The sequence below is a fragment of the Saccostrea cucullata genome, unplaced genomic scaffold (assembly GCF_032062105.1).
Source record: "Saccostrea cucullata isolate Sc308-1 unplaced genomic scaffold, CSIRO_AGI_Scuc_v1 ctg344, whole genome shotgun sequence".
NCBI lineage: Eukaryota > Metazoa > Mollusca > Bivalvia > Ostreida > Ostreidae > Saccostrea > Saccostrea cuccullata.
Window position 1 is genome coordinate 306,559 of NW_026933830.1, and position 26,668 is coordinate 333,226.

A 26,668-nucleotide genomic window follows, 5' to 3' on the forward strand; every position below is an offset into this window, starting at 1 on the left:
GGCTTCTAGAATAATTTTCCGAGCAGCTTTCTGTGAAAGTGGTAGTTTGTCCTGCTGCAAATAATCTAGAATAAGTCTCAAATCAGGATCTGATTTCTGCAACTTGGCAATGCTGGACAGAGAAAGGTTGCTTTTGGTAAGTGGCTCAAGTGTGCTCTCATGAACAGGTTTGTCTGGTATTCTGTCCGAGGCCTCATTCTCAACCACGGTATCTGCATTGTATCTGTCAGTCACACTCTCATCAAGTACAGTATCAGAGTTCACACAGTCCTGGTATCTATGTTAACTATCACCTATAACATCGGTATTCCTTGATTTGTGAATCACAGTGTCAGAATTAACATCACTAGCACTAATGTTGTGAACATGAGTAGAAGTGTCAGTAGCACTAAAATTATCATGAAGCACAGTGTCAGTATGATGGTCAGTAGAAGTGTCATTTTCACTTGTTTTATCATAAAGCACAGTGTCAATGTGATGGTCATTCGCACTTTTAGGGTGATCAAGAGTACACGTTTCACTATCATCAGGTTTGTTGTCACAGATCAAAGGAGTGCAATCATTTGAGTGTCCATTAGTATCACTAAAAACAGTGTCCACCTTGATTGGTTTTTTGTACGGAGATTTTAGAAATGAAGCACAGTATTTGTAAAACTTTGTCCATCAAGAGCTGAAATGAGTGTGGCGCCGTGCTGAGTCCCATTGGTAAGCGTAGGAATTTATAAGTGCCAAAACAGGTGTTGAATGCTGTATATTTGGAAGATTCTGGATCTATGTCCATCTGAAAGAATCCAGAGCTCAAGTCAATAGATGATATGAAGTTTGGTACACGATGGGTGAAAGACTCTGCCAACTCCTGTAAGTCAGGTATATCTAAAATGTTGGGACTGGGAGTTCAAATAACGAAAATCACAGCAGAAATGATACACAGACAGACTTGTCTCTTGGTATCCAGGGTGAACACCCGTTTTTGGTTTCTTACGCTTGCTTACAAGCACAATAGGGCTAGTGATGGGAACATTTTCATCAGCTTCTCAGCTTCTACAGGTGCAATGATACCTTGATGTATGAGCTCCTGTAAGTGATGATGCAACACTTCCTTCTTGTCTGGGTTTAACCGATAAGGACATTGGCGTTTAGGTTTAGAGTCTGGTTCAAGATGGATATGATGTTAGACCAGTGTGGTGAACCCTAAACTTGGATTTTCTTTTGTAACAAAAATTTTGATGTTCATAAAGTATTTGTGACAATTCAGATATCTGAGAATCAGATAAATGTGAACACTGTTTGTCTATATCAAAATTTTACATAAATGTCTGAACTGCGTTAGACTTGAAATCTACATTGTTACATTGGTCATAAGTTTGTCTACTACCCTATAATGAGATAACATGACACGAGTCATCTTATAACGGTGACAGTTTGGCTAAAAGGTCCCCTTTCTTCAATATAATACAAGAAGTAGTAGTATTACAAACTTTCAAACAAATTACATGATTATATGACACAGTAACAATTGCTCTAGCCACCAACAATCCTAATTTCAATGCTTTGTTTGATGTCTTAAAAATACCTTGAGTACCAACAAAAACAGATCTTAAGGTACTCAAAAATAGTACAATACTCTCTTTGTTAGGTGGTAATTCAACATATGCATCACATTTCAGATTACAGTTTTGAAATTGCACAGAACAATTTTCAAAATTCAACACTATTTTATGTGATCTTAAATATTCTGTACCTAGAATCAAAGGATGTGAGGTATGTCTAAGTACATAAACAAGAACTGAATGCTTCCCAGAGGGAACTCTAAGTTTCACACATGAAGTACCCACTTTGTCAACTCTCTGACCACTAGCAACAACAATCTCTGGTAAGTAATGGGGTACAAGATTTCTTTGGCAGTCAACTAAACAATGCATATGACATAATATTGATTGTACTACCGCTGTCTAACAAAGCAGAATTTTTTACGTTTCACTGACCCTGGCATGTACAAAAACTTTGAAACATCAGGTCTAACATTTATACATTCATCATTGACAATATCAGTACTGTCTGTATCAGTACAAGTTGAGGTATTATTATTGTGAACATTATTATTGTGAATACAATAATTTGTAATGGGCAAAACACTGTCACTATCAGTGGAAGTAAAATCATAAGCACAGAGCTTGTTAGATTCACGCACATTGTCTGCAGGTACACAACTGTCAATATCAGTACATGTATCACAATTATACTGTCAATATCAGTTACATGTGCACTGCGGAGCAAGGAACTGTCTCTATCAGTTGAAATACAATGTCGGTAGGTCTCCCTGCCCGAACAAAAAATTGTAGCTGGGTCGGAAGCCCGTCAATGAATTTCGTCATCAAATCAAGCGGTGACTTCTTGAGTTTTTTTCCTAGTTTGAGTATGTGGAAATAAAACTCCTCAACAGTAGTTTTCAGTTTGAGGCTGTTAAATGCCTCAGTGTCCGCTATGAGAGATCCATTCATATGGAGAGTGAAGGACACATACTTAAGTTTAAATTCGGCTTCAATCCGGTGCCAGGATGATTTTGTCATGACTGGTAACGTATCGAACCACAAAAAGGCTGGTCCTGCTAAATATAGAGAAAAAGCAGAAACTTTGGGATGATCCTGTGTGATTCCTTGTAAAGTCATGATGGCTTTGAAGTCCGATAAAAACTTCTCTCCATCCTCATGGGCAAACCCACTAAACTTTGTAAGGGTAATGGGAATGATTGGTGCCGAATGGAGTACAGGTGCCCTTGGCGGTTCTACGTATGGGGTAGATTGATGTGGGGGACAGTCATATGTTAGGTGCAATGGTTCCTCCCTAAACATGTGTGACTTTGGTGCAGGTGTATTACACAAATCGTCTAGGGATGGTAGAACTCGACTAATTTCAGGAGGATTAGTATCGTCTTGATAGGTAGCCATTGTACAGTGGTAAAGAGTCAAGTATTATATGTGCATGACGATCAATTCCGATGATACACACCTCGACTGAAAATGGCGGCAAAATGTCAGTCGCGCCTTCCCCCGTGATTTTCTCACTTTCTGTCACACACTCACAAAATGTCTAATCAGATGTTAACTCACAATCTTCTTCTTTAAATTCTCCACCATGTTATATGTATGTTTACTCGCTTGGCAACATATAATAATGCAAACAATTCTCTTGACAAATGACTTCGACTTCAAGCACGTTTTACTTCATTTTATTATCGGAACTCTCTAGTCTCAAAATTATACAACTCAAATGTGAACGGTCAAATATCCGGATTGCTATGCAATGCCATGGTCAATAATACAACAAGTCTCTGATGATACGGTAGCCTTACTGGCCCTGCCACGTGCCTGAACTGGTTTTCCTCTTTCCAATGATCGAGAAAAACAGAAACTGAACTAGTGCTAATTGTAACGGGGACCGTTACAGATGTTCCCCAAACGCTCCCCAACTCCCTTTTGGTGCCATATTCCCTGTTATCTCTATTAAATAAGAAATACTTTATGGAATTTAGACTTAATCAAGGTCTTGCAAAAAAAAATACAAAATATATTAAAAAATAGGCATTGCACGCGTGTTCATGTGCGTAACGACCATATTATCTTGTCTACACTATCTAAAATTTTAATAATATCAAAGCATTTAATCCAAAAGTATTAAAAAATGCACTCATTCGAGTGTATTTTTTATTTTACTCATTTCACGTGCACGCACGTGCAAGCACATGCATAATGACTACACCTTCTTGTAGGAGTCCCTTATATTTATCCAAGTTCTAAATCCCATCCTGTTTGGTTGAAAAACAAGAGAGTTATAGCCATTTGAAGTTTCAGCCAATCAGATTGCAGCACACGTGCATGCGCGTGATTTCATGAATATTTTCTATATCATATGTTAGGATATCTTAATGCATGACTATGTGTTAAATTTCAAAGCATTTCGTCAAAAAACAAACGAGATATAGCCATTTAAAGTTTTAGCCAATCAGATTACAGCACGCGCGCATGCGCATGCTTTTATTAAAATTTTAATATATCATGCTGTAGATCTTCATAATGTAGGACCATGTTCAAAATTTCAAAAGATTATGACAAGAAACAAGAAAGATATTGAGACTTTAGTTTCAGCCAATCAGAGCGAAGCGCACGTGCATGCGCGTGAGATCTTACTATTTTGACCATGCCATCTTGTCTATACTACTAATGTATCCTTACATTATGAGTTTCAAAGCATTTTATCAAAAAATAGAAAAGTTCCGACTATATCTATTATATTGGTTATTTCAAGTGTTGCACGTGCGCGCTCTTGCAAGCACGTGCGCGCAAAATGACCTTGATTCCGCAAATCTGCATAACATGTCTACTTACCCTAAAAAGGTTTTACCTACCTCGGACGAACAGTTTACAAGATCATTCCCGGACAAAAAAGTACCCAGGAAGAAGAAGAAAAATAATAATAACTAGAAACGACTCGTTGCGAGCAACGAGAGGTCTTCCGTCCGATTCCGAAGAAAAAAACGTAACGTCAACTGAATAAGTAAATAAAAATTGCACACAAGGGGGACTGAACCCAAATCCCCAGCATGAAAATCCAACGCGCTAAATACTACGTTATTGGAACCTCCTCTCTAAATCTAATTGTATATACATCTGCAACAGCGCTTCTTTCTTAGAATAATGAAAGGCCGGTCACTATTCAAAATGTCGTGCCAAACGCCACAAGTTAATCTTCGTGCCTTTTCTTTGGAATGTTCTATAAAATAGGTGTGTTAGCTTCAATGAAATTACGAAACGTTCTTATAGCCTAAAATTTGAGGTTTAGAATGTATATTAAACACATTTCACAAAATCAATATTGTATGTAAGCAAGTAACACAAAATCAGTGAACCGGCTATAAATTTTTAACTTTTTTTTTAATTTCCTGCTTATCCCCAAAGTGAACTATCGCGATTAGTTAAGCTTTCATGAAAAAGTTTAAATGTTTCGCCGAAAAACATGGCTCGCCCTATGACGGTCAAGGAATCGATACCAATTACGCTCAATAACTTGAATCATTTCTTTGAGACAAGAATGCTAATATAAACTCCATTCACCGATCTTTAAAAATGTTTTTCTTATTTTTGTCTTTTCTATTTATTTAATATGACACAAATGTGTATGGTAAAAACAGTCGTTAAGTTTTATGCTTACAAATCATCGATATTCTTAGTTGAGAAAGTATTACTTATAAATATGATTTGAGATCTGTTTTTCCGTTGTGCGCAAAAGATATTAGGTATCGAATTTCATCAGCACATTTAGTCTTTTATTTTTCTACTTTGTAAACCAGTCAAAACCAATTATAGAAGACGTTAGTTCGACACAGAGTTGCAACGTAACTACGACGTGACAATCCAACTATTCCTTTACATTTCATTTATCCTTATGTTATTTTCGTTCAAGCAAACGCTCGGCTGACTCCGTAAACCCCTATTGCGAAATGTCGGCGTTGACAGAGACAGCCGCCATTTTGGACCCGCTTCAGATTTTTGAATGCTAATATCTAGATTATAGATTTACCAATATTCAAACAAATTAGATAGTAAGCATTATAGGGAGGGTTTCTTTTAACATACCAAAAATAAATGAAAAATATTGCAAAACAAAAAAGTTAGAGAATTCGATTTTTTTTAATTTACATATCGTTACAACCGGAAGTACTGACGACGCACAAAAAGGTGATTCTGCAAACCAGAAAGTCATGATCTATCATCTCCAATAAGTCTCCAGTTCATATCCTTGGCCATATTCGATAAAAGTGCGCGACAAAATCGCATTTTAAAATCAGGAAATTGTCCATAACTTGGCACCGGAATCGAATTTTCCAAATTTCTCTACGGATGTAACAACTTCATATAATGATACATATTTTGTGAAAGTTTCATGGAAAACCGCTGAATAGTTTTCGAGAAATTGCCTGCACAAAATTTTGTCAAAAAAAGAATAATAATAATAATAATAAATAAGAAACAATAGAATCACTATAAGGTCTTCCGTGAAGACGGAAGACCTTAATAATAATAATAAGAAACAGAGTAAAAACAATATGTTCCCCAACTTCGTTTGGGGAACATAACTAGTGACAGAATACGTTAAAAGCAGTTTTACTGGCAAAATAAACAATATGACAAATACAGACTCCATTCATCAATTTTGATCTTTTCTGTACAATAAGACGCACAATGAAAAGTTAAATGAAATATAATACGGGGTCCAAATAAATTATACTTCATTACAAATAAATTAAGTCATGGCTATACATTAGCTGGCATACACACAACCTTTAATAAGTAAATTCCCACGCTTATAATCATATAATGCGGGCCACACGAAAAAGTTAATTTTTTTGGCTGCGGTGTGGTCACATGACCACCATAACTTGTGTTTTTCATCATCAAATTCGTGATCCCCCACTGAGAGCCACATGGGAGGATGCTGAATCACCATCTGCCATGTGACCTTGGCACACCGATTCATGAATTTCTGGACCACCTTATTTTCGTGTGGGTGTCGTTGTACAAATTCCGTAAATTCTAATGTCAGCTTTTCACACATCATCTGAAAAAATATAGGACATTCAATATTTAAAACATCCACAAACAATATATAAATCTTTAAGAGAATTATGTAAATTCAAGTCCTGGCCTCAATCTGCTTCGTGAAATACGTAGAATAACGAACAATATATAGACTCAAATAACAATCCGAACAAAGGAAATCACAGAAACAGAGCAAACACGGACCTCTAAAACATCAGAGGTGGGATCAGGTGCCATGGACGAGTGAGCATCCCCTGCCGACCGGTCACACCCGCCGTTTGCTCTTTGACATGAGGGGATATTTCAAAATGTAGGTAGAAAATTTGAAAAAAAACTGGCCTGACAATTAGTATGAAAAAAACCTTCTATCAGCATTTTACTTTTTGGTGATAAAATAAGTAGCTAAAGATCATTGTCATGCATGCGTATAATATGGGCAGGGTTTTTTTTTTAACTTACACCAAAAATGACGTCAGAGTCGATGTCATCAAAGTGTTGTCTTAGCTGATGTCCAATGCTCTCTGTTATGTGGTCTGGTAGTTTGCTCTTCCCACTTCGCTCCCTTTCCAAATTATCTGTGATCTATAAAACACATTTAAACTTGTCTAGGAACCGTGAAAGTCAGAATGACAAAAATGACATACACCCGTTAACTGATGATCTGATACACAGTATATAACTGTGCTTACCACAATGAAGATTTTCTTAGAAGTTCTGATATTCATAATTACGCTTAATCACCAATTACAGATTTCTTAAAATTTCTAATGGTTTAATGGTCTTACCACCAATGTTGGCTTTCGTAGAAGTTCTGCGATAGTTGCTTTCAGGGCATCGTACACATCCTTACAACTCTGAAAAGCTGCCTACAATATCGGACAATTTTAATGTATAGATTTAGATTGTTGAAAAATGCCTTAATAGCATGTCTGATCCTCTAAACCGTAAACTTATCATACTGTTACAGAAAAAATAGTTGAGGAACTGTTTTACCATGACGCATGCGCACAGGAACTGTACGATATCCTCCTCCTCGAAGTCGGTGATTTCCTCCAGCGTTTCCTTGGCGTCGACCCACTCCTGACTCTCCAGTGTGTTATACAGCTGAGCGATATTGGAGGGCCGGCATTTCTCACTGATGTTCTCCACATGACGGTTGTCTGTCCGACCTATCAACGGCATCGACTTAGCTAACCTAAAATTAGTAATAAGTGGGCATGCTTAAAAAGAACTTAACAACATTATAAAATCTCAGATCATTTTATGTTACTATTTAATAGGCACTGTACGTTTGCTTGAGAGTCTCGCTCTCCTTCTTGGCCAGTTTAAGCTCATCCTCCATTTGCCGATAGTCCTTGAGGACGGTTTCCATGGATCTCTGGGTCGTTTCCAGGGCAATCTTTGCTCGCTTGTATTCGTCCTGTACGTTGAAGGCCACGGAGTCCATCTGCTTGATCTGTGTCTCCAGTTTCTCGACCTTGGCCTTGAGTGCTTCGTTCTCCTTCTTTGTTTTGTGGAGGTCTGCGATTATGACGTCCCCGGGGCCCTGTGACGGTTTGGGGGGAATGGCCGGTCGGTCATCGGCTGGCTTACCTATCTGTTTCCGGAGTTCCTCGTTTTCACGCTTCAGTTCGTCCAATTTAACCCAGAGCTGACCCATGCCCCCCGCCGCCCTTGACCCCCGGGGAGTGCTCGGAACATTGCTCGTCGCTCGCTGATTCTCCGATATCAAAGTCTCGATCAATAATTTGGCTTTTTCCAGCAAATGCCTGGTTTGAGGATCTCTCTTTTTAAGCATAAACACATTAGAAAGCCCATCACAGAAGTTCTTAGCGTCTGCCAGCAAGTCTTTCTTTTTAGACTCAACTGCCATTGTCTTTACACGAATTAATTCTGCAAATAAGAAAACCCCTCGGACATTAACATAGCAACACTAGGATGGCATCAGATCACCAGCTACAGAAAACGTAGAACGTTACATGGACAAAAAAAAATCAATAGAAAAAATACTTCAAAATCTCAGCGATAGAAGCCGACTACAAAGGCCCAAGAATCTTCCTCTTATATCCCTAAAAAATAATTACATTCAGCAATTTATACGTATTTTGCAAATTATGCAAGCATCGATTACCAAATTTTCAGACATAATTTTGCATAATTCACGATTACTAGTTTTCAACAATACTGCATGGGTATCGATTTCCTTAGCAACAAAAATTTAACAGATGTAATTTATTCATTTAACGAAAGAGTAACCAGGATGAATGGCACAGAACCCTTACCTTTCAAATAAATCTGTAATTAATTCGTGATTTCCTCATTCCTTCCCATCATCCTTTGAGAACATGGGTGGTTTGCGTCCTTGGGTGCATATCGCTTTCGATGACAAGAATTTGGCGCATTGTCTTTGGGACACCATTTCAAACTCACGTGTGATTCATACTATTGATTGGACTGTGTAGCTGGCATCCTTACTGTGTTGACTCCAGTGCACAGATCCATACCTTAATTTTATCGATCCTAACCACCCATAACTTAACAAAGGAAAACCGATGCTACTCGCTTCAGGAATTCGGTCCATAAGCATAACTGCAAAACGACTCTGCATCAAGTTCAGTGTCAGGATATGCAAAAAATATACAGGTAGTATTCCCATCTCCAAGAACTGGCTGTTCTGACTTAATTGGCAAATCAACTACCGTTTGAAAGTTCAAACAAAAGGAAATCAAAGTGCAGCCAAAATGGCGGAAGAAGAGACAAAACCCACCACCACCACCGAGCACAAGATTTCCGAGTCCAGTAACGAAGATACTTGTCCAGACACCGCCGCACCCGTCAGTCCGGAGGACGAGGCCTACAAAATCATCGCCGCCATTGACTTCGGGACCACCTTCAGCGGGTACGCCTACGCCATGACGTCTAACAAGGAGACCATATACACCAATCGGAACTGGGGACAGACGCAGGGATTTCTTCTACAGAAAACACCCACGTGTCTTCTATTGAAACCCAATGGCGAGTTTGCAGCTTTTGGATTCGAAGCCGTATCCAAGTACAGCGACCTGACCGAGGAAGACGCCGCAGAACATTACTATTTTGACCGCTTTAAAATGAAACTGTACGATAACAAGGTACGTCATTACGGTTTAACTGTACAGATTTACGTTGATTTTCCATCCTTACCGACTCTCTTAATAATTGTTAAATCAGTCTAAATACTGCATGTAGAGATAGATTACTTTTGGCAAGAGGTATCATATACCTCATTCAGATTTGATAAAACTGCATTTGATAAAAATGCCTCTACTGAGTATTCTTTATCTATTTTTTCAGATTCTGAGTACTGAGATCGTCGTTCAAGACGTTAACGGCAAGGAACAATTGGCAGTGGACGTCTTCAGCCAATCTCTGCTCTTTATGAAGGGGCACCTGTTACGTCAGCTGGCGGGAGCTATGGGTTACGAACCGGACCTCAAAACCATTCGATGGGTCATTACTGTACCAGCAATCTGGGACGAAAATGCCAAACAGTTCATGAGAGAAGCAGCTTACAAGGTGTGTTCACTAAATTGATATCAAAAGCAACTGCATAATGACCCATGCATAATACATGTTTTAACATTTACAAACGTTTATTTTGACTTCTGACATTTTCAAGCAAATATTTCAAGTGTCAATAAAAATAAATGAACACAGATATATGTATGAAATCAATATAAGCCATTATTAATATTATTTATCTCTGTAATTTAGGCAGAACTGATTGACAATACCCATAGTAACCAGCTACTGATCGCCCTTGAACCCGAGGCTGCGTCCTTGACCTGCAGAACCATTCAGGCCAACAGCTTTATAAACAATACGGATAATCAGACGCCAAAACCAACATTTGAACCAGGAACCAAATACATAGTAGTAGACGCCGGAGGTTTGTAGATTCAATATAATGTAAAGTTAATCAGACTGATGGGAGGAATGAAATTAATCTCGATTTTTCTCTCACAGGTGGGACGATAGACATTGTGGCACACAAAGTGAGGAAGGACGGGAAAATCCGCGAACTTTTCCGCGCTACGGGAGGAGCGTGGGGTGGTACCGTCATAGACCAGCAGTTTATTAACCTCTTGTTTCGAATCTTTGGAGAGGAATTCATTAAGGCTTTTCACTCCCAGTTCCCGAAAGACTATGTGGAATTATTGCAAGATTTTGAAATCAAGAAACGCGGCGAGAGTGAGAGCGTAAGAGTTTCCCTTCCCTACAACTTCTGTAATTTCTCCCACGAGGGCAAATCTGTACAAGACTGCATAAAACACTACGCCGAGAAATCGGGCCCCGCAGTCAAGTTTTCCTCGGGAAAGCTAGTGTTATCCTCCGAAACAGTCGACTCTCTTTTTAAAGACCCTCTTGACCAAATCAACGATCACATTGAGAACTTGCTAAAACGTCCTAAGCTCCGCGACCTAAACTACATTTTTCTCGTGGGAGGGTTTGCGGAGTCTGCTAAGCTACAGTCTTCCATTAAGAAAGCGTTCAGTGATAGAGTTACCGTTCTTGTGCCTGAAGAAGCGAGTTTGGCGGTTGTGAAAGGCGCCGTGGCGTTCGGCTGCGATCCTAGCTCCATCTGTCAGAGAATATGTCGTTACACGTACGGAGTTGGGTCCTATCTACCGTTTGAGGACGGCAAACATCGAGATGATCTGAAGGTTGTATCAGACGAACTAGTGCTGTGCAAAAACATCCTACAGGTGTGGGCCGAGTGCGGAGAGGTCATCGGACATAATGAAGTTTGGCGGGAAACCTACACACCTATTATTACCAATCAGAGAGGGATCATATTCGAGTTTTTTAAGTCGGGGAAGAAGAACGTTCACTACACAGACGAGGAGAGCGTGGAGAAGTGCGGGTGTCTGGTGGTGGAGATGCCGGATATGACGGGGGACAAGGAGCGCGCAGTCGACCTCGAGGTCATTTTTGGCGGGACAGAGATCAAGGTCGTAGGATACGATCACACCAGTAAAACTCATAGGGAGACTTATATAGACTTCCTTACGTCTTAAAACACAGCTTAATTAGACGATGTAAGTGTACCAGCTTCTAAACCAAACTAACATGAAAATCCAAGGACCTAGATATAACCGGTATCAACTTAGCCCGATTCAGTGTGTCAAAAGTGCTTACGCCATCCATGTGTTCATCTTGAGCTACTTTTATTTTTACTTAACTACCTTAAGTCAGCATTACATTCCACCAAGAATATTTTGCAAATCACTGTCCTTCTCTTGTGAATCTTGTATATATCTTTACTTTGCATAAAAAATAAACAAAATATATAAATTTATTTTTTATTAGCAAAAAAATATAATATGCTTTGACATTACTTGAAAACAGTCACAAGTTGTCCTAGCGATTTAAATGTGAAGTAGCAGATATACAGGTATTTGTGTAGTATATGGTTAATTGGTTACAGAAACAAGAAGTATAGAAAGCTAGTGCTAAAGATTTCACAGAATTTCAGTAGAGTGACCTCCCCTTATCAAACTGACAAAAGCTTGGCTTCAAATGATTTGAGCAAAACATATAACTGATGGAGAAAAAACGAAAATAGGCAACTGCACTGAACATCAAAAATGTAACTCAACATTAAAAAATGTAACTAATAACTCCAACAAAAATATTTAACCAGAGAACGTTCAACATTTGTTGCTATACAGTGACTATATAAGGCCGTATTCTGTCACCAGACAATATTGCTGTGTAATAATCTGACTAGACAATTCTAATGCGAAGACTTAAACTATAAACACGATTATACGGAAGACAAGTGATTGAAAATCGACAGGACATAAATAACAGCACTAAGTATACTGGAATTTCTACTGACTATAATTCTAACTAAACACTTCACAAGCTGCGATATAGTTTTTGATCATTGCACAACTCAAAATATCTCCTGCTAAAATTGCACTTCTGGGTTAAATCACTGCGTAGTTCAAATAAAAAAAAATAAACTTAAAAAATACGAAATATTTATCAGTCCCTAGCATTTTAAATATCAGAGACAATCAGCTAAGAATCTCCCTGAATTACGTTTAACGAAGCTAATTGTTTGGACGAAGGTATTTGTTCACGAGTAAAGTTTGAGATTCTGGTTCATTATGTCAATATCTGTATTACAGCTGGGTTATCTCTCCTATTATAACCTACAGTCTAACTATCAGATAAAAACCATGTCACAGAACTAGAGAGCTGTCAGGCCACATCCATAATTAAATGTTACAACTTGTCACAAAGTAGAAAATATTCGGAGAAAGAGAACTGTAACGGTACAAGCACATGGATCGTTAACAATGAAAAGATTTTTAAACAAAAAAATATCAATATCATATTAACATTTGTAATATTTTATAAAAGTTACACCATTTTCAAACCTACAATACTTTCATGCATTCATCAGTTATTCACGGAATCATAAACAGAGTTGGTCATGTGATCACTAGTGATAAGCTACTCGCGATTTCCTGTTCTACGCAGCAAAGCCTTGATCTCCTGCCAGGATTGTCCTTACTTGTCACCTGAGGCCTTCTCTAGCGCAATATCTGGAAAGGGAAAAAAATAAAATGCGAAAATTAAATAGGAACACCAATAATGGTATTATAAAATCACAAAAATTTAATACAGCTGTTTTAACATGCAAAAAATAGTCAGAACAGATTACCATTTATTAGACTTATTTTAGCTGCTTCCTATAATTTAGTTTGTGTCAGTCAGGGTCTGTGACAATACTTATTACTACATTTAATATTCGCTGTATTTTTCTACTAAGCCAACTGTGAAATTGATTTGAATACAATTTCATGCATAGAAATATACATGGAGAAACTCGCACTAATGTGTCATCACCATGAGGTTATAGCAACACTAGAAAAAAACGCAACCATATAGGGCAGCGAGAAATTAAAATATTGAATATATTTTTGGTGCTTTCAAACATCTAAAATGTATATAAGGAATGTTTATAAGTATAATGTGAATTATTGGTCTGTAAATCACACAAAATTGCAAGAAGGCATATAACATGAAGCGCTATGAAGCACATGAAGTGCTTCAAATCATCTTTTTTGAAATTCTCAATGCCTTTTTTATGTTCTTCTAATTGCTTCTCCATTTCAATAGCTGCAAAAGTAAATCCAAAAATAAATTTTCGTTTGCCTAAGCGACAATTCTGTGTGATTTACAGACCAATAACTCACACAAAACTTGAAAACATTCTTAAACTATTAGCACATTAACACGTTTCTGTGGTTTGGCTGTTTTATTGTCTGTGTGTCTGTCTGTAACAATATATTGCCCTCTATTAGGCTTGTCCATGTCTGTTTGTCTGTATGTCTGTGATAATATTTACCTTCTTTTGATGGCAACTTGGCCCTAACCTCCGTCTCTGTTTTACTGTCTGTGTGTCTGTCTGTGACAATATTTACCTTCTTTTGATGGTAACTTGGCCCTAACCTCCGTCTCTGTTTTATTGTCTGTGTGTCTGTCTGTATGACAATATTTACCTTCTTTTGATGGTAACTTGGCCCTAACCTCCGTCTCTGTTTTACTGTCTGTGTGTCTGTCTGTATGACAATATTTATCTTCTTTTGATGGTAACCTGGCCCTAACCTCCGTCTCTGTTTTACTGTCTGTGTGTCTGTCTGTGACAATATTTACCTTCTTTTGATGGTAACTTGGCCCTAACCTCCGTCTCTGTTTTATTGTCTGTGTGTCTGTCTGTATGACAATATTTACCTTCTTTTGATGGTAACTTGGCCCTAACCTCCGTCTCTGTTTTACTGTCTGTGTGTCTGTCTGTGATAATATTTACCTTCTTTTGATGGTAACTTGGCCCTAACCTCCGTCTCTGTTTTATTGTCTGTGTGTCTGTCTGTGACAATATTTACCTTCTTTTGATGGTAACCTGGCCCTAACCTCCGTCTCTGTTTTACTGTCTGTATGTCTGTCTGTATGACAATATTTACCTTCTTTTGATGGTAACCTGGCCCTAACCTCCGTCTCTGTTTTACTGTCTGTGTGTCTGTTAGTGTGTCTATATTAGCTTGTCTGTATGACAATATTTACCTTCTTTTGATGGTAACCTGGCCCTAACCTCCGTCTCGGCATGCTTCAAATCATCTTTCTTGAAATTCTCAATGCCTTTTTTATGTTCTTCTAATTGCTTCTCCAATTCAATAGCTGCAAAAGTAAATCCAAAAATAAATTTCGTTTGTTAAAATAGAGTTAGTATATTTGATAAGACAAAATCTGAATAATTTGATGTTATGTGGCATGCGGTCAGGCCTCTATCATGCAAGCTATATTGCATAAAGCAAATGGAAAGTGATGAAAATGGGCAAATATTCCAGTCTGATGAATTTACATGTAGGACCTAATTCTTATTTTGAAATTACCACTGAGTTCTGAGTAATACATCAATGTTTGTGATTTCTGGATTAATTTTACATTTACAGTCAAACTTGAAATCAATAAGACCAAGAAATTTCAAAATAAAGGAAAATTGTTTTTAGAATACAAAAAGAAAAGGTGGTAAGGGGTGTCCATTTCAGATAAATCATGTGAGATTTCAAATAAAAGATACTTAAGTATAACTGTATGCAGTACAATTACAACTGGCTGTGCAATACTATTTTGAATTAAATCAATTCAAAAACTTTGCTGTCCAAACCTGCTTGGGAGTAAATAATCTAAAATCAAACCTTCTGGAGGGGGGAGGGGATTTTTCTCTTTTGTTTCTGTGTGTGAGAGCTGGGATTTGTCAAACTCAGATATTTCAGATCGGAATTCTACTTCCTGCTTTTCCTGTCCTATAACTGTACAAAGAGAGGGCGACATGCATAAAGCAAGCAAAAAATTGATAAAACAATAACAAGCAGAAAAAAATTATACAAAACATTCAATGATTTACTTATATACAACAACACAGCAAATAGAAAGCAGTAGACTGTATAATAAGGGTTTTTAACTAACAATGTTACGTAAGGTAGTAAACAAGGTGTCCCTGAATTATCACAAGCGGATTTTAGTTTCATTAAATGAAGAATAATGAGTTTTTAATACAATACAGTCTACATTATGCCACATTATTGCAAGAAAACAAAGAGTTACTTGTCATTTTAAGTGCATAATGTTGAACCGTTAAAATTATAATGCCGTTTTTTTTAAATTTCAAAGAAAAAAATTAAAGAAATGGTGTAATTACTTTTTCATTCCAGTAAGTGTTTATATTGCTGGCAAAGTTAAGACAAAGAGTAGATTATCAGTGGAAAGAATTTGTTTTGAGTTTTTTGACTGAGCTAGCTCAAGTGAGCTTGACTGAGTGCCAGCATGCAAACCTTCTACTGGTGGTAGTGGATTTTTTTCTTGAGTTTCGGTGGGGGCGAGTTGAGCTTTGTCAAACTCTGTGATCGACAAGCGAAACTCATTTTCCTTCTTTTCTTTGACGATCACTAATAAACACAAACAACATGCAAATTTAAGATTTTCTTCTTCAAAATAAGGTAACATAAACATTCAATAAGAAGAAGCGCGGTCATGCTATCATCATGGTAGGACTCACTTAACATTATTTAAATTTTTTTTGCAAAATTCTGTATGAAGTTTTAAACCATTTAATTACATTTAAATGTTATAAATCTGCAAAGGAATGACTTCTTTTAATGGTAATGGTAATTTAAATGCTAAAAAAGGCTAAATTTTATTTTTTCAAAAGCTGATCCTGTAATTAATGCAAATACTGGTACAAATACAGATTTGGGGTCTAAAGATATTGTTCATTAGTCATTTGTGTTGGGAAACACATAATGTACACTTGAACAACGAAATTGATTTTAGAAATCACAGAATACAAAATCATAAATGTATTATAGATTATACCAAATATAAGAGGAAAGTAAAACCTGAAGCATACACATGCAGGATACAAAATTCCACAAGGAAATCTTATCAGTGACATCTGTGCATGCCATACAAGACAAAAGCACCTGTTTAAAAATCTTATATCTAGGAAGTTTTATACATCTCTAAGTCATCTTATTCTTAATTGGGATTTTATTTATTGTTGCTCTACAATATGGATTATCCTGCCCTACGTATCAAACTAAAACACATTTATCTTTGTATGAAATAAAAGTAATTCAAACAAAATAATGCAGTATATAATTACACGATGTGTGATATCTGATACATTAATGTATTGTATGTTTCAGTATATTCTCATATAACTATTTGTATATTTGTATATTGAAGTACTATATTTAACAAGGAAATCTTAACCATCCAAATAGTCTCTTATGGGACAAATTCTCACAAAACATACACCTATCTAACAACATCTTATATACTAGGAAGTAACCATCAAAATCATAATATTCCTCTGGTATTTTTCAACTCAACTCTTAAACAAATTGTTCATCCACTTACATATCAATCTCAATGCATTGTAAATGAATCTGACAGCTAAAAGATTTCATTTTACTTTATATCATGTATCAATACATCGGAAACCCACGGCTGATTACGATTCTCTCTCTCTCCATCATGTGATGGAGAGAGGAACGAAGCATAACCAGCCGGGGGTTTCCAACGATGGTATCAATAATAACATATTTAATGTGTAACTATGAACTCTGAGCTTTGTGTTTGATGACCAAGACTATGATATGCAATATTTAGACATTTGTTCCTTATATATATGATTTGAGTCTAGGGTATGCGATCCTACAGTGTATGAAGTCTAACCAAGACGTATTTGATGTTTATGAATTCGAACCTGAGGCGTCTGGTAGCGGGTTTTTCTCCTCTGTCTGTACATGCTTTAGATTGCCTTTCTCAAACTCTGTCAAGGATTTCCTAATGTTAACTTCTCTCTTCTCCTGTTGGATCACTGGAAAAATAAGACCAAATTTATTGTTTAGGTCACGCTAGAATTAGAGGTCCCGGCCTTAAGAGTAGCAGATAAACCCGCAATAAATGGCAATCTACAATGTAACATTATATGCAGTAAAATCAATACAGAAAAAAACTGAACATAGATAGCTAAATTACAGAAAATGTAAAACTGATCATTTTTAAATGTGCTTCTCAATTCTGAAAAAAAAAAAGTTATCAATAAAACACAACATTGTTATTTATCATCATTAATGCGTAGATTTTACGTAAATAGAATTTGCCCTGACCTAGAAACATGTTTACAACATTCTCTGCACTTTAAAATATTTTTATTTCTTGTTTTAAGATTTAAATCTGCATGCCTATTAATAAAATATGTGGATATAAAAATAAATATTAAAGGTTCAGTCTTTGTATATCATAGCAATATAGTAATACATGTATTTGTGTTTTCTTTATTATTTGTACATCTGGGTAAGTAATAAATTATTGACCACAAGTTATTGATGTTTAATAGACAAGTATATAGCGATATATCAGGGCTCTTACACAGAAAAATTATTGCCGACACATTCAGTCATTAACACACAGTTTTCTTAATCACCAGTAGGTCTCAATACGTTTATTGTCATGTAGTGTAGTGTGATGTCATTCTTATAACTAATCACTTCCTATCCTTTCTGGCTTTTCTTAAGTGAATGAAATGACAAACTCTGTAAGCCTAAGTCGTATAGATATCTCATCTTTACCACAAACTGGTTATGTGTTACAAAATACCTACCTATAATGTCAGGCTAGAGGACATTCACCATCTATGTGTATCTTAATACATGTATTGTTAAACATTAAAGGTTTAAAACCACACACAATATTGGTTTTGTACATTTATTTACATGACTGGGAAAAAAGACTATCCTTACTAAATAACTTGGACTGAAAAAAAAATCTGACAGCTCTGAAATAAATATGAATTGCAATTGCAATGTTTTTTTTATGATAACGTTTTAAACAATGAATAATTTACAAAGGCACCCAAAAATTTCAAAAATAAAACATCCCTATCTTAAACTTTTTTGTCCATTTTAAACAATATATGTGTGTGGGGTTTTTATCACCTAAATTAACAAGGAAAGTAACAGCTATAATCTAAAGTACTTGACTTTATCATAAATTAACAAAATAATCAGTATATTTGACTACGTGTAACTATACAGATGATACATGTACAACCATGTGTTAATATGATTATCATTATATTGGAGCCTTGGTCTATCATTAACATATACGGTACATGTTATACATGTATATGCATCTAGCTGTGGGTCATTTTAATAAACTAGTGTACAGTATGTCAGTAGACCAGTCCCTAACATTGAAAGATATCAGGAAGACAAACCAAAGGTCAATATCCCAACAAATTGATATAGCTACATTTGATGATTTGAAGTTACTAAATCTGTGCACATATGACAATTTTCTGCAGAGTTTGCAATCTACAAGATCACACCTTGCTAAAAGAGAGGTTTTCTTCCTGAACAGAAAGAGTTCCTAAACAAGGAAAATCTAAAATTAACCCACAGGGAAGGTCCACGAACAGAACCTATATAATATACACATCAAAAATGCACAAAACATGTTAGAACTAATGTAAAATAGAAAATAAAAATAGAAAATAAAAAAATATTTAAAAAATTGTAAGTGAAGCAATATATAAAAATAAAAATATGAATCATAATAAAAGAATATAAAAGAAAAAAAGGAAAAAATAAACATATTTTCTATTGACTGAGTGAAAGGAATTAATTACTTCTATAATAATGTTTTCATTCAATTTTTTTTGTTATTCTGTAATAATCCTTGAAACTATAGGTATATAAATCAATATTGGTAGGTAAAAAGAGGTGCAAGATCATAATTCTAAATATTCTGAGAGTGTCGGAGATTTGAAAGTGAGGCTGCGACCAGCATGCATCAGATGGAAGCTACCTTCTGAGCTCGGTAGAGAGATTTTCTCCTCCGTGTTCGCTCGGCGTAACTTGCACCTGGGAAAATTCTCAATTCCTTCTTTTACTTCCTTTTCTCTTTTTTCGATTGCTATTGCTATATTAGGAAATTGTCACATGAAGCAATTAAAAATATATATCTCAATCATAAATTCTAAGTATAAGTGTTTTTAAATCTGACATAATATATAAAGAAATCTGAAAAAGATCCTTTCAATACCTGAACCAATGGTTCCAAAAAACCCAAACTTTATGTACTTTTTTAGTTAGAATTCGGTTTGTACAGGCTGTAGGGCAGATGTGTTAGATTAAAGAATGCACTGAAGGTAAGGCATTAGGGGAGGCCTGTACTACAACATAGACGTACTTTGTTTCCTTTAACTTTGTAATATGAACCATTTCCTTCCTTTTAAGTGTAGTGTTGTGTTCAGGATCAGTACCTTAACGACTGACAGGCTGGTATTACCTCCTCTAAGACTGTGTATTATCTACGCATCAGCTTAACGTAACAATCATTCTGTACATGTTTAATGTACTAAGAGGGGCACTGACCAAGCTGTTGTCTTATGTAGTCCTGTAGATAATCAGAGTTGAGTGACTGATCGAGAAATCAGTCAGAAACCCTAAAACTCCGCACTGAGATCATAAATGGACAGGGGTTTAATCTGGACTTGTTCAAATAAAGGCCCGCAATTTAACACCCATAAACCTGGAAATAGTCAAACACTGAGGGAAAGTCTGTATTTGGTAAACAAGTTTGTCATCAATACTATGACCGAGTTTAACTCCTCTATCTTTAGTGAGAGTAATGACTCCCCATTTATGCAGTATCCTACAAGTCTGTGACCTGTATGATAGATAATTAACAATAGCACTAATTGAATTTTAGGAAAATGTTCAATGTATCTGGTTATGCTTGGATCAAAGTTTTATCTGTTTGTGTACTTTTTGGTTTGTTTGTAGCAACAATGTCTGGGAAAAGTGGTTTATGGTTATCAAGAAGGATATGGAGATAACGAACAGTATTCAATCTCAACGTCCATTAAACAATATACAAAATAAGAGCAGAGCAAACACGGACCTCTGAAACATCAGAGGTGGGATCAGGTGCCATGGAGGAGTGAGCATCCCCTGCCGACCGGTCACACCCGCCGTGTGCTCGTTGTCATGATCAGGAAATAACGGAAAAAATCCGTCGTCAATTCAGTGTATAAATAATGGACTAACAATTGGTATGAAAAACGTCAGTCAGCATATGACTCAATGATAAATTGTATTTGCTGACAAGGTCATTGTATCGACCATAGAATTTACGAAATGATGACTTTAAACGAGACTGTTGATATTCTTGTTTCATCAACTTGCTTGTCAATAATTTACCTCGTTTAAGAAATTGTTCATATCAAGTTAATTTAGTGTTGGCTAAGGAGAGGTACTTAAATGGATATCTTAGTCTGGGAGTGGGTTATTGAGTTAATTTAGTATTGGCTGGAAAGCAGTTATTATTCAGATATCTTATCGTCTTGGTTGGGGAGGGGTTATTGAGTTAATTTAGTATTGGCTGGGGAGCAGTTATTATTCAGATATCTTACCATCTTGGTCGGGAAGGGGTTATTGAATTGGGGTTATTAAATGGATAACTTACTATCTTGGTCTGGGAGGGGGTTATTGAGTTAATTTAATACTGACTTGGGAGGGGTTCTTATTTTTGTTATCTTACCATCTTGGTCCAGGAGGGGTTATTATTCAGATATCTTAACATCTTGAGCGGGGAGGGGGTTATTGAGTTGATTTAGTATTGGGTGGGGAGGGGTACTTATTGGGATATCTTACCATGTTGGTTGGGGAGGAAATTTAGTGTTGCTGGGGGAGGTGTACTTGTACAGATATCTTACCGTCTTGGTCGGGGAGGGGTTATTGAGTTAATTTAGTATTGGCTGGGGAGGGATTATTATTCAGATATCTTACCGTCTTGGTCGGGGAGGGGGTTTTTCTCCTCAGTCTCCTGGTGTTTCAGCTTGTCCTTATCAAACTGTTCTATCCCACTCTTCAGTTCCTCCTCTGTCTTCTCCTGAGCAATAGCTATAAATAGATCAGAAAATCCCAGGTAAAACAGGCAAGGTAATCCAAATTACAGAGGTATAATAATAAAATACAAGGTAACAATAGGAACTTCCAGGTCAGGTATCATATAAGTATTATCTGACTATGAGAAAAATAATCATGATTCATATAAAAAAAAAAGAGTTTATTAAGGCCATAATAAATAAATTGCTAGATTCTCATCCGAATTTTTTTAAAAATTGAGGCGGGCGGGCGGCTTTTATTTTATATTTTTTATTTTTTCAATTTTGCAGATTTTTTATTGACCTGGTCAATCGGTGTAATTTTATATACAATACCTGAATAAAAGTCATAGTAAAGGTTCAATTATCTCTTACTTCACATCATCACCAATCTTTTTCAACCAATGACCCTTGTTTAAAATATATACGCATGTATTACAGCAATTACCATCTTTTCAGCTGTCAAACCATTGCGGGATTTAAAACGAAAGTAGAATGGTAGATGAATACAGATCCCGATCAGAATTAAGACGAAGAAAAACAGAAATTAAAAAAATCGTGGCGGGAGTAAAAAATCGGGCGGGCGGGGATGAGAATCTCGGAATATTTTTATTATGGCCTAAACACTGATTCCCCTGTAGAGCAGCTCATGGTAGGGTTAAAAATTTTCAAAAATAGGTCAAACTACAAGATCAGGGTCATGGGGCAAAAAGAAAAGTCTCATCACAATGAAAACAGTCATGTAGAATAAGGAAGCTCTAGCCCTAACCAATTAAAAGTTAGGGACAATGTTTTTATGGGCAAGCAGACAGACCAAACACTTTGTGCCTTTGAATTCTGTTTGAAGGAGAGGGCATAAAATGGGGGATAGGGGGCACACATTGGATAGTATCATCTAATTAATGCAATGAAGAAATTTATCTTCTTACACATGTTAATTGTACTGCATCACCTCCCAATGATTTGTCATAAACAAAAATATTTAAAGCATGTTCAGTTGATAAACCTTGTCATAGCTAATCGATTTGCTGTTTATTATTTACGCATTGTTCTATTTAATTCTCTATATTTAAATTATGTAGATGTATTTTTTAATACTGATAGAGATGTTGTTTACCATTTCCTCAATAGATAGACGGCAATTTGTAATCCATGAGAATTATTTTACCAGCTGTGACAGATCATTGACTCATACTGCCCTGTCAACAACTTGTTACATTTAATGCTTACAGCTACTTAACTAACAAGAGCCAGACTGGATTCCATAATTTATACTTTGTCAGTATGGTTCTTTATTTGCTAAAAAAAAATCATATTAAATCTAGTGCTTTGAAGACTCTTATAAGCAGCTGTTGAATAAAACAGAAGATTTCAATGGATTTCTATCGTTTCAAAAAAAAATATTGCTAAATGTAAAAACACTTAGTCTAGTTGACTTGTATGTGTTTATCTCTGGATGTACAACACTAGTTGACTTGTTAGTGTTTAACTCTGGGTGTACAACACTAGTAGACTTGTTAGTGTTTAACTCTGGGTGTACAACACTAGTTGACTTGTTAGTGTTTAACTCTGGGTGTACAACACTAGTTGACTTGTTAGTGTTTAACTCTGGGTGTACAACACTAGTTGACTTGTTAGTGTTTAACTCTGGATGTACACTAGCTGACTTGTATGTGTTTATCTCTGGATGTACAACACTAGTTGACTTGTTAGTGTTTATCTCTGGCTGTACAACACTAGTTGACTTGTTAGTGTTTAACTCTGGGTGTACAACACTAGTTGACTTATTTTTACCTCTGGGTGTACATCACTAGTTGACTTGTTAGTGTTTATCTCTGGGTGAACAAAACTAGTTGACTTGTTAATGTGTAACTCTGGATGTACAACACTAGTTGACTTGTTAGTGTTTATCTCTGGGTGTACACCACTAGTTGACTTGTTAGTGTTTAACTCTGGGTATACAACACTAGTTGACTTGTTAGTGTTTATCTCTGGGTGTACACCACTAGTTGACTTGTTAGCGTTTATCTCTGGGTGTACACCAATAGTTGACTTGTTAGTGTTTATCTCTGGGTGTACACCACTAGTTGACTTGTTAGTGTTTATCTCTGGGTGTACACCACTAGTTGACTTGTTAGTGTTTATCTCTGGGTGTACACCACTAGTTGACTTGTTAGTGTTTATCTCTGGGTGTACAACACTAGTTGACTTGTTAGTGTTTATCTCTGAGTGTACAACACTAGTTGACTTGTTAGTGTTTAACTCTGAGTGTACAACACTAGTTGACTTGTTAGTGTTTAACTCTGGGTGTACAACACTAGTTGACTTGTTAGTGTTTATTTCTGGGTGTACAACACTAGTTGACTTGTTAGTGTTTATTTCTGGGTGTACAACACTAGTTGACTTATTTTTACCTCTGGGTGAACAAAACTAGTTGACTTGTTAATGTGTAACTCTGGGTGTACAACACTAGCTGAATTGTTAGTATGTAACTCTTTGTGTACAACACTAGTTGATTTGTTAGTAACTCTGGGTGTACAACACTAGTTGATTTGTTAGTGTGTAACTCTTGGGTGTACAACACTAGTTGACTTGTTAGTGTGTAACTGTTGGGTGTACAACACTAGTTGACTTGTTAGTGTTTATCTCTTGGTGTACAACACTAGTTGATTTATTTTTACCTCTGGGTGTACATCACTAGTGGACTTGTTAGTGTTTATCTCTGGCTATGCAACACATATGGACTTGTTCTTGTTTAACTCTGTATACAACTGTAGTAGACTTGGTGGCCTTAGTGTTTATCTCTGGGTATACAACACTAGGTTACTAATTGTGTTTAATTCCGGGCGTACAATATTAGCCGATTTGTTAGTATTTAACTCTGGGAGTGAAACACAAGTGGACTTGTTAGTGTTTAACTGTGTACAATACTAGTAGACTTGTTAGTGTACAACACTAGGTCGAGGTCATATTGAAGGTTACTACTAGGGTGTTAAACACAGGTTATCTTGTTAGTTTCTCTGTGTACAAACACTGAATACTTCTACAGAAGTAAGACCTACTGCTGATGTCTGGAAGGACTACTTTTTCCAGCGGTTCTGTGGGTCGAAGTTCACTTTTGAGGAACTCACTAATGCTATTCAGATGTCGCTCTCTATTTTTTTCTTCTAGAAGCACTGCAAAGAATTTGGCCATGCAAGCAAGATATAAAAGCTTGTAAAGCAAAGCTTGTGTAAATACAGAATTGATATAAAAGATAATTCAAGTAAAACATTCATGCATGTAAACATTATTTTAATCTTCATTAATTTTTTGTTCATTAAATGAAATTGAGTGTTTGGGGCAGAAAAATATCGTTTTTGCATCTTTATATCAACCATCACAACAAAACAGAACAACGCACTCAAGCACTGAAAAAAGTGAAATATGAACATGATGAATAACATGTCTTCTTTATCCTTTTTTCCTCTTTAACATATTTTCTATTAAAGATCAAAGTATAAAAATCGTACAATATTAACAGAGAGTTAGTTTACATTTACATATATATACAAGCTCTCCTAAAGCATCTTTAAAATTCCATATATATAAACACAATTTTAAACATAAACTTCTGTATGTGTTTACAAGCAACCTTGATCATAAAAAACTTAATCTGTTGTCCCCAGCTATTCCCTCGTAGCAAGTCTTACTGTAATTGTTTACATTTACATAAATTATAAATCAAACTTATTTTCTCACAAGGTCTATTAGCCTTTCTCTAATGCTTAAGTCTATTAGCCTTTCTCTAATGCTTTAACTTAAGTTATTTGTTTCATCAACCTTAAATCATTTTCCCCTTTATTTTGTAATTCACTTAGATATCATTGCATAAATATAAATTTGGATTCTTTCCAAATTTTAAAATGAGCCTTTCATTGATATCAGTGATATAAGTAAGAGCCAAATAAGGACAGTGAACTCCGTATAAAAATATCCAGGCAATTACGCATTTTTCTAAAACAGCCTCAAGCAGTTTCTTCCTATTTTTTCAAATTCCATGAGAATTTGTACCGATTACTATATGTAGCAGAGAAAATCTGTTTCTAATTTATAAAATATTTACATTAGATGAATTACTTCAAATAACAAGGAAAGAAGAAACTTTATACTAGCTTAGAAAGGTTAAACTTATTAGTTTAAAGAAATACTTGGTCTGTATATACTTAAAGTAGAGCTGGGTACTACAGAGATAGAAAATCCTTACTACAAGAAAGACAAATGAAAAAGTGCAGGCAGTGTAAAGTATATAGTGTCTGGCTAAAAGATGAAAACTGTGGAGAGAAAAAATTTCCATTAACACGTAGCGCACTACACAGTGTGAGGTTATAAAGTCCTTCACTCCTGATATAAAACTGTTAGTTGTCACGCCTAAACTCACTACAGGGGACTGAACTCACTACTGGAGTCGGGGAGCATGGCTCGCTCCTTGGTGCGAGTCCGATGAAGCTGTTGTGAATCGAATGTCTCCACATGCTGAAGGAGTTCTTCATGACATTTCTCCTGCTGCAAGTCTACAGAGACAGCTAATAGCTTACTACATACTCAATAGCAATGACTGTAGCTATACAACTAATAGCTTACTACACACCCAATAGCAATGACTGTAGCTATATAGCTAATAGCTTACTACACACTCAATGGCAATGACTGTAGCTATACAGCTAATACCTTACTACATACTCAATAGCAATGGACTGTAGCTATATAGCTAATAGCTTACTACATACTCAATAGCAATGACTGTAGCTATATAGCTAATAGCTTACTACATACTCAATAGCAATGACTGTAGCTATATAGCTAATAGCTTACTACATACTCAATAGCAATGACTGTAGCTATATAGCTAATAGCTTTCTACATACTCAATAGCAATGACTGTAGCTATATAGCTAATAGCTTACTACATACTCAATAGCAATGACTGTAGCTATATAGCTAATAGCTTACTACACACTCAATAGCAATGACTGTAGCTATATAGCTAATAGCTTACTACATACTCAATAGCAATGAC

General features: G+C 36.1%; 3 protein-coding genes across 8 annotated transcripts in view; 1 reads left to right on the forward strand and 2 right to left on the reverse strand.

The window, feature by feature from the left end:
* Positions 1-6,145: 6,145 nt before the first annotated feature.
* Positions 6,146-9,003, reverse strand: LOC134239408 (uncharacterized). Its single transcript, XM_062721581.1, has 6 exons — positions 8,879-9,003; positions 7,886-8,489; positions 7,590-7,791; positions 7,382-7,462; positions 7,056-7,178; positions 6,146-6,615 (listed from the first exon to the last, which is right to left on the reverse strand). The coding sequence occupies exons 2-6, from the start codon at positions 8,467-8,469 to the stop codon at positions 6,319-6,321; spliced, it is 1,287 nt and encodes a 428-aa protein (XP_062577565.1). The 5' UTR covers positions 8,470-8,489; positions 8,879-9,003; the 3' UTR covers positions 6,146-6,318.
* Positions 9,004-9,336: 333 nt separating this feature from the next.
* Positions 9,337-11,934, forward strand: LOC134239407 (heat shock 70 kDa protein 12A-like). The gene is made up of 4 exons (XM_062721580.1): positions 9,337-9,727; positions 9,930-10,151; positions 10,350-10,524; positions 10,602-11,934. The coding sequence occupies exons 1-4, from the start codon at positions 9,338-9,340 to the stop codon at positions 11,651-11,653; spliced, it is 1,839 nt and encodes a 612-aa protein (XP_062577564.1). The 5' UTR covers position 9,337; the 3' UTR covers positions 11,654-11,934.
* LOC134239409 (centriole and centriolar satellite protein OFD1-like) overlaps positions 11,925-26,668 on the reverse strand; it is a 32,281-nt gene continuing 17,537 nt past the window's right edge. For 3 of the 6 annotated variants that reach the window (XM_062721584.1, XM_062721583.1, XM_062721585.1), the window contains exons 3-9: positions 21,512-21,625; positions 19,527-19,640; positions 17,422-17,535; positions 15,986-16,099; positions 15,350-15,463; positions 14,715-14,828; positions 11,925-13,192 (exon numbers count right to left, since the gene is read on the reverse strand). In XM_062721584.1, the coding sequence (XP_062577568.1) occupies positions 13,158-13,192; positions 14,715-14,828; positions 15,350-15,463; positions 15,986-16,099; positions 17,422-17,535; positions 19,527-19,640; positions 21,512-21,625 (719 nt within the window). In that variant the 3' untranslated portion in view covers positions 11,925-13,157. The remainder of the gene's footprint in view (positions 13,193-14,714; positions 14,829-15,349; positions 15,464-15,985; positions 16,100-17,421; positions 17,536-19,526; positions 19,641-21,511; positions 21,626-26,668) is intronic. The other 3 variants (XM_062721588.1, XM_062721587.1, XM_062721586.1) reach the window with 3 other exon arrangements.

Coding starts and splice junctions, on each gene's coding strand:
- LOC134239408 (XM_062721581.1), bottom strand. CDS start 8,469: ATGGCAGTTGAGTCTAAAAAGAAAGACTTGCTGGCAGACGCTAAGAAC. Junction 7,179..7,381: donor TACGAAAGCCAACATTGGTG/GTAAGACCATTA, acceptor TGTGTTTTATAG/ATCACAGATAATTTGGAAAG. Junction 6,616..7,055: donor ACTCTGACGTCATTTTTGGT/GTAAGTTAAAAA, acceptor ATATTTTTTCAG/ATGATGTGTGAAAAGCTGAC.
- LOC134239407 (XM_062721580.1), top strand. CDS start 9,338: ATGGCGGAAGAAGAGACAAAACCCACCACCACCACCGAGCACAAGATT. Junction 9,728..9,929: donor TGAAACTGTACGATAACAAG/GTACGTCATTAC, acceptor CTATTTTTTCAG/ATTCTGAGTACTGAGATCGT. Junction 10,152..10,349: donor TGAGAGAAGCAGCTTACAAG/GTGTGTTCACTA, acceptor TCTGTAATTTAG/GCAGAACTGATTGACAATAC.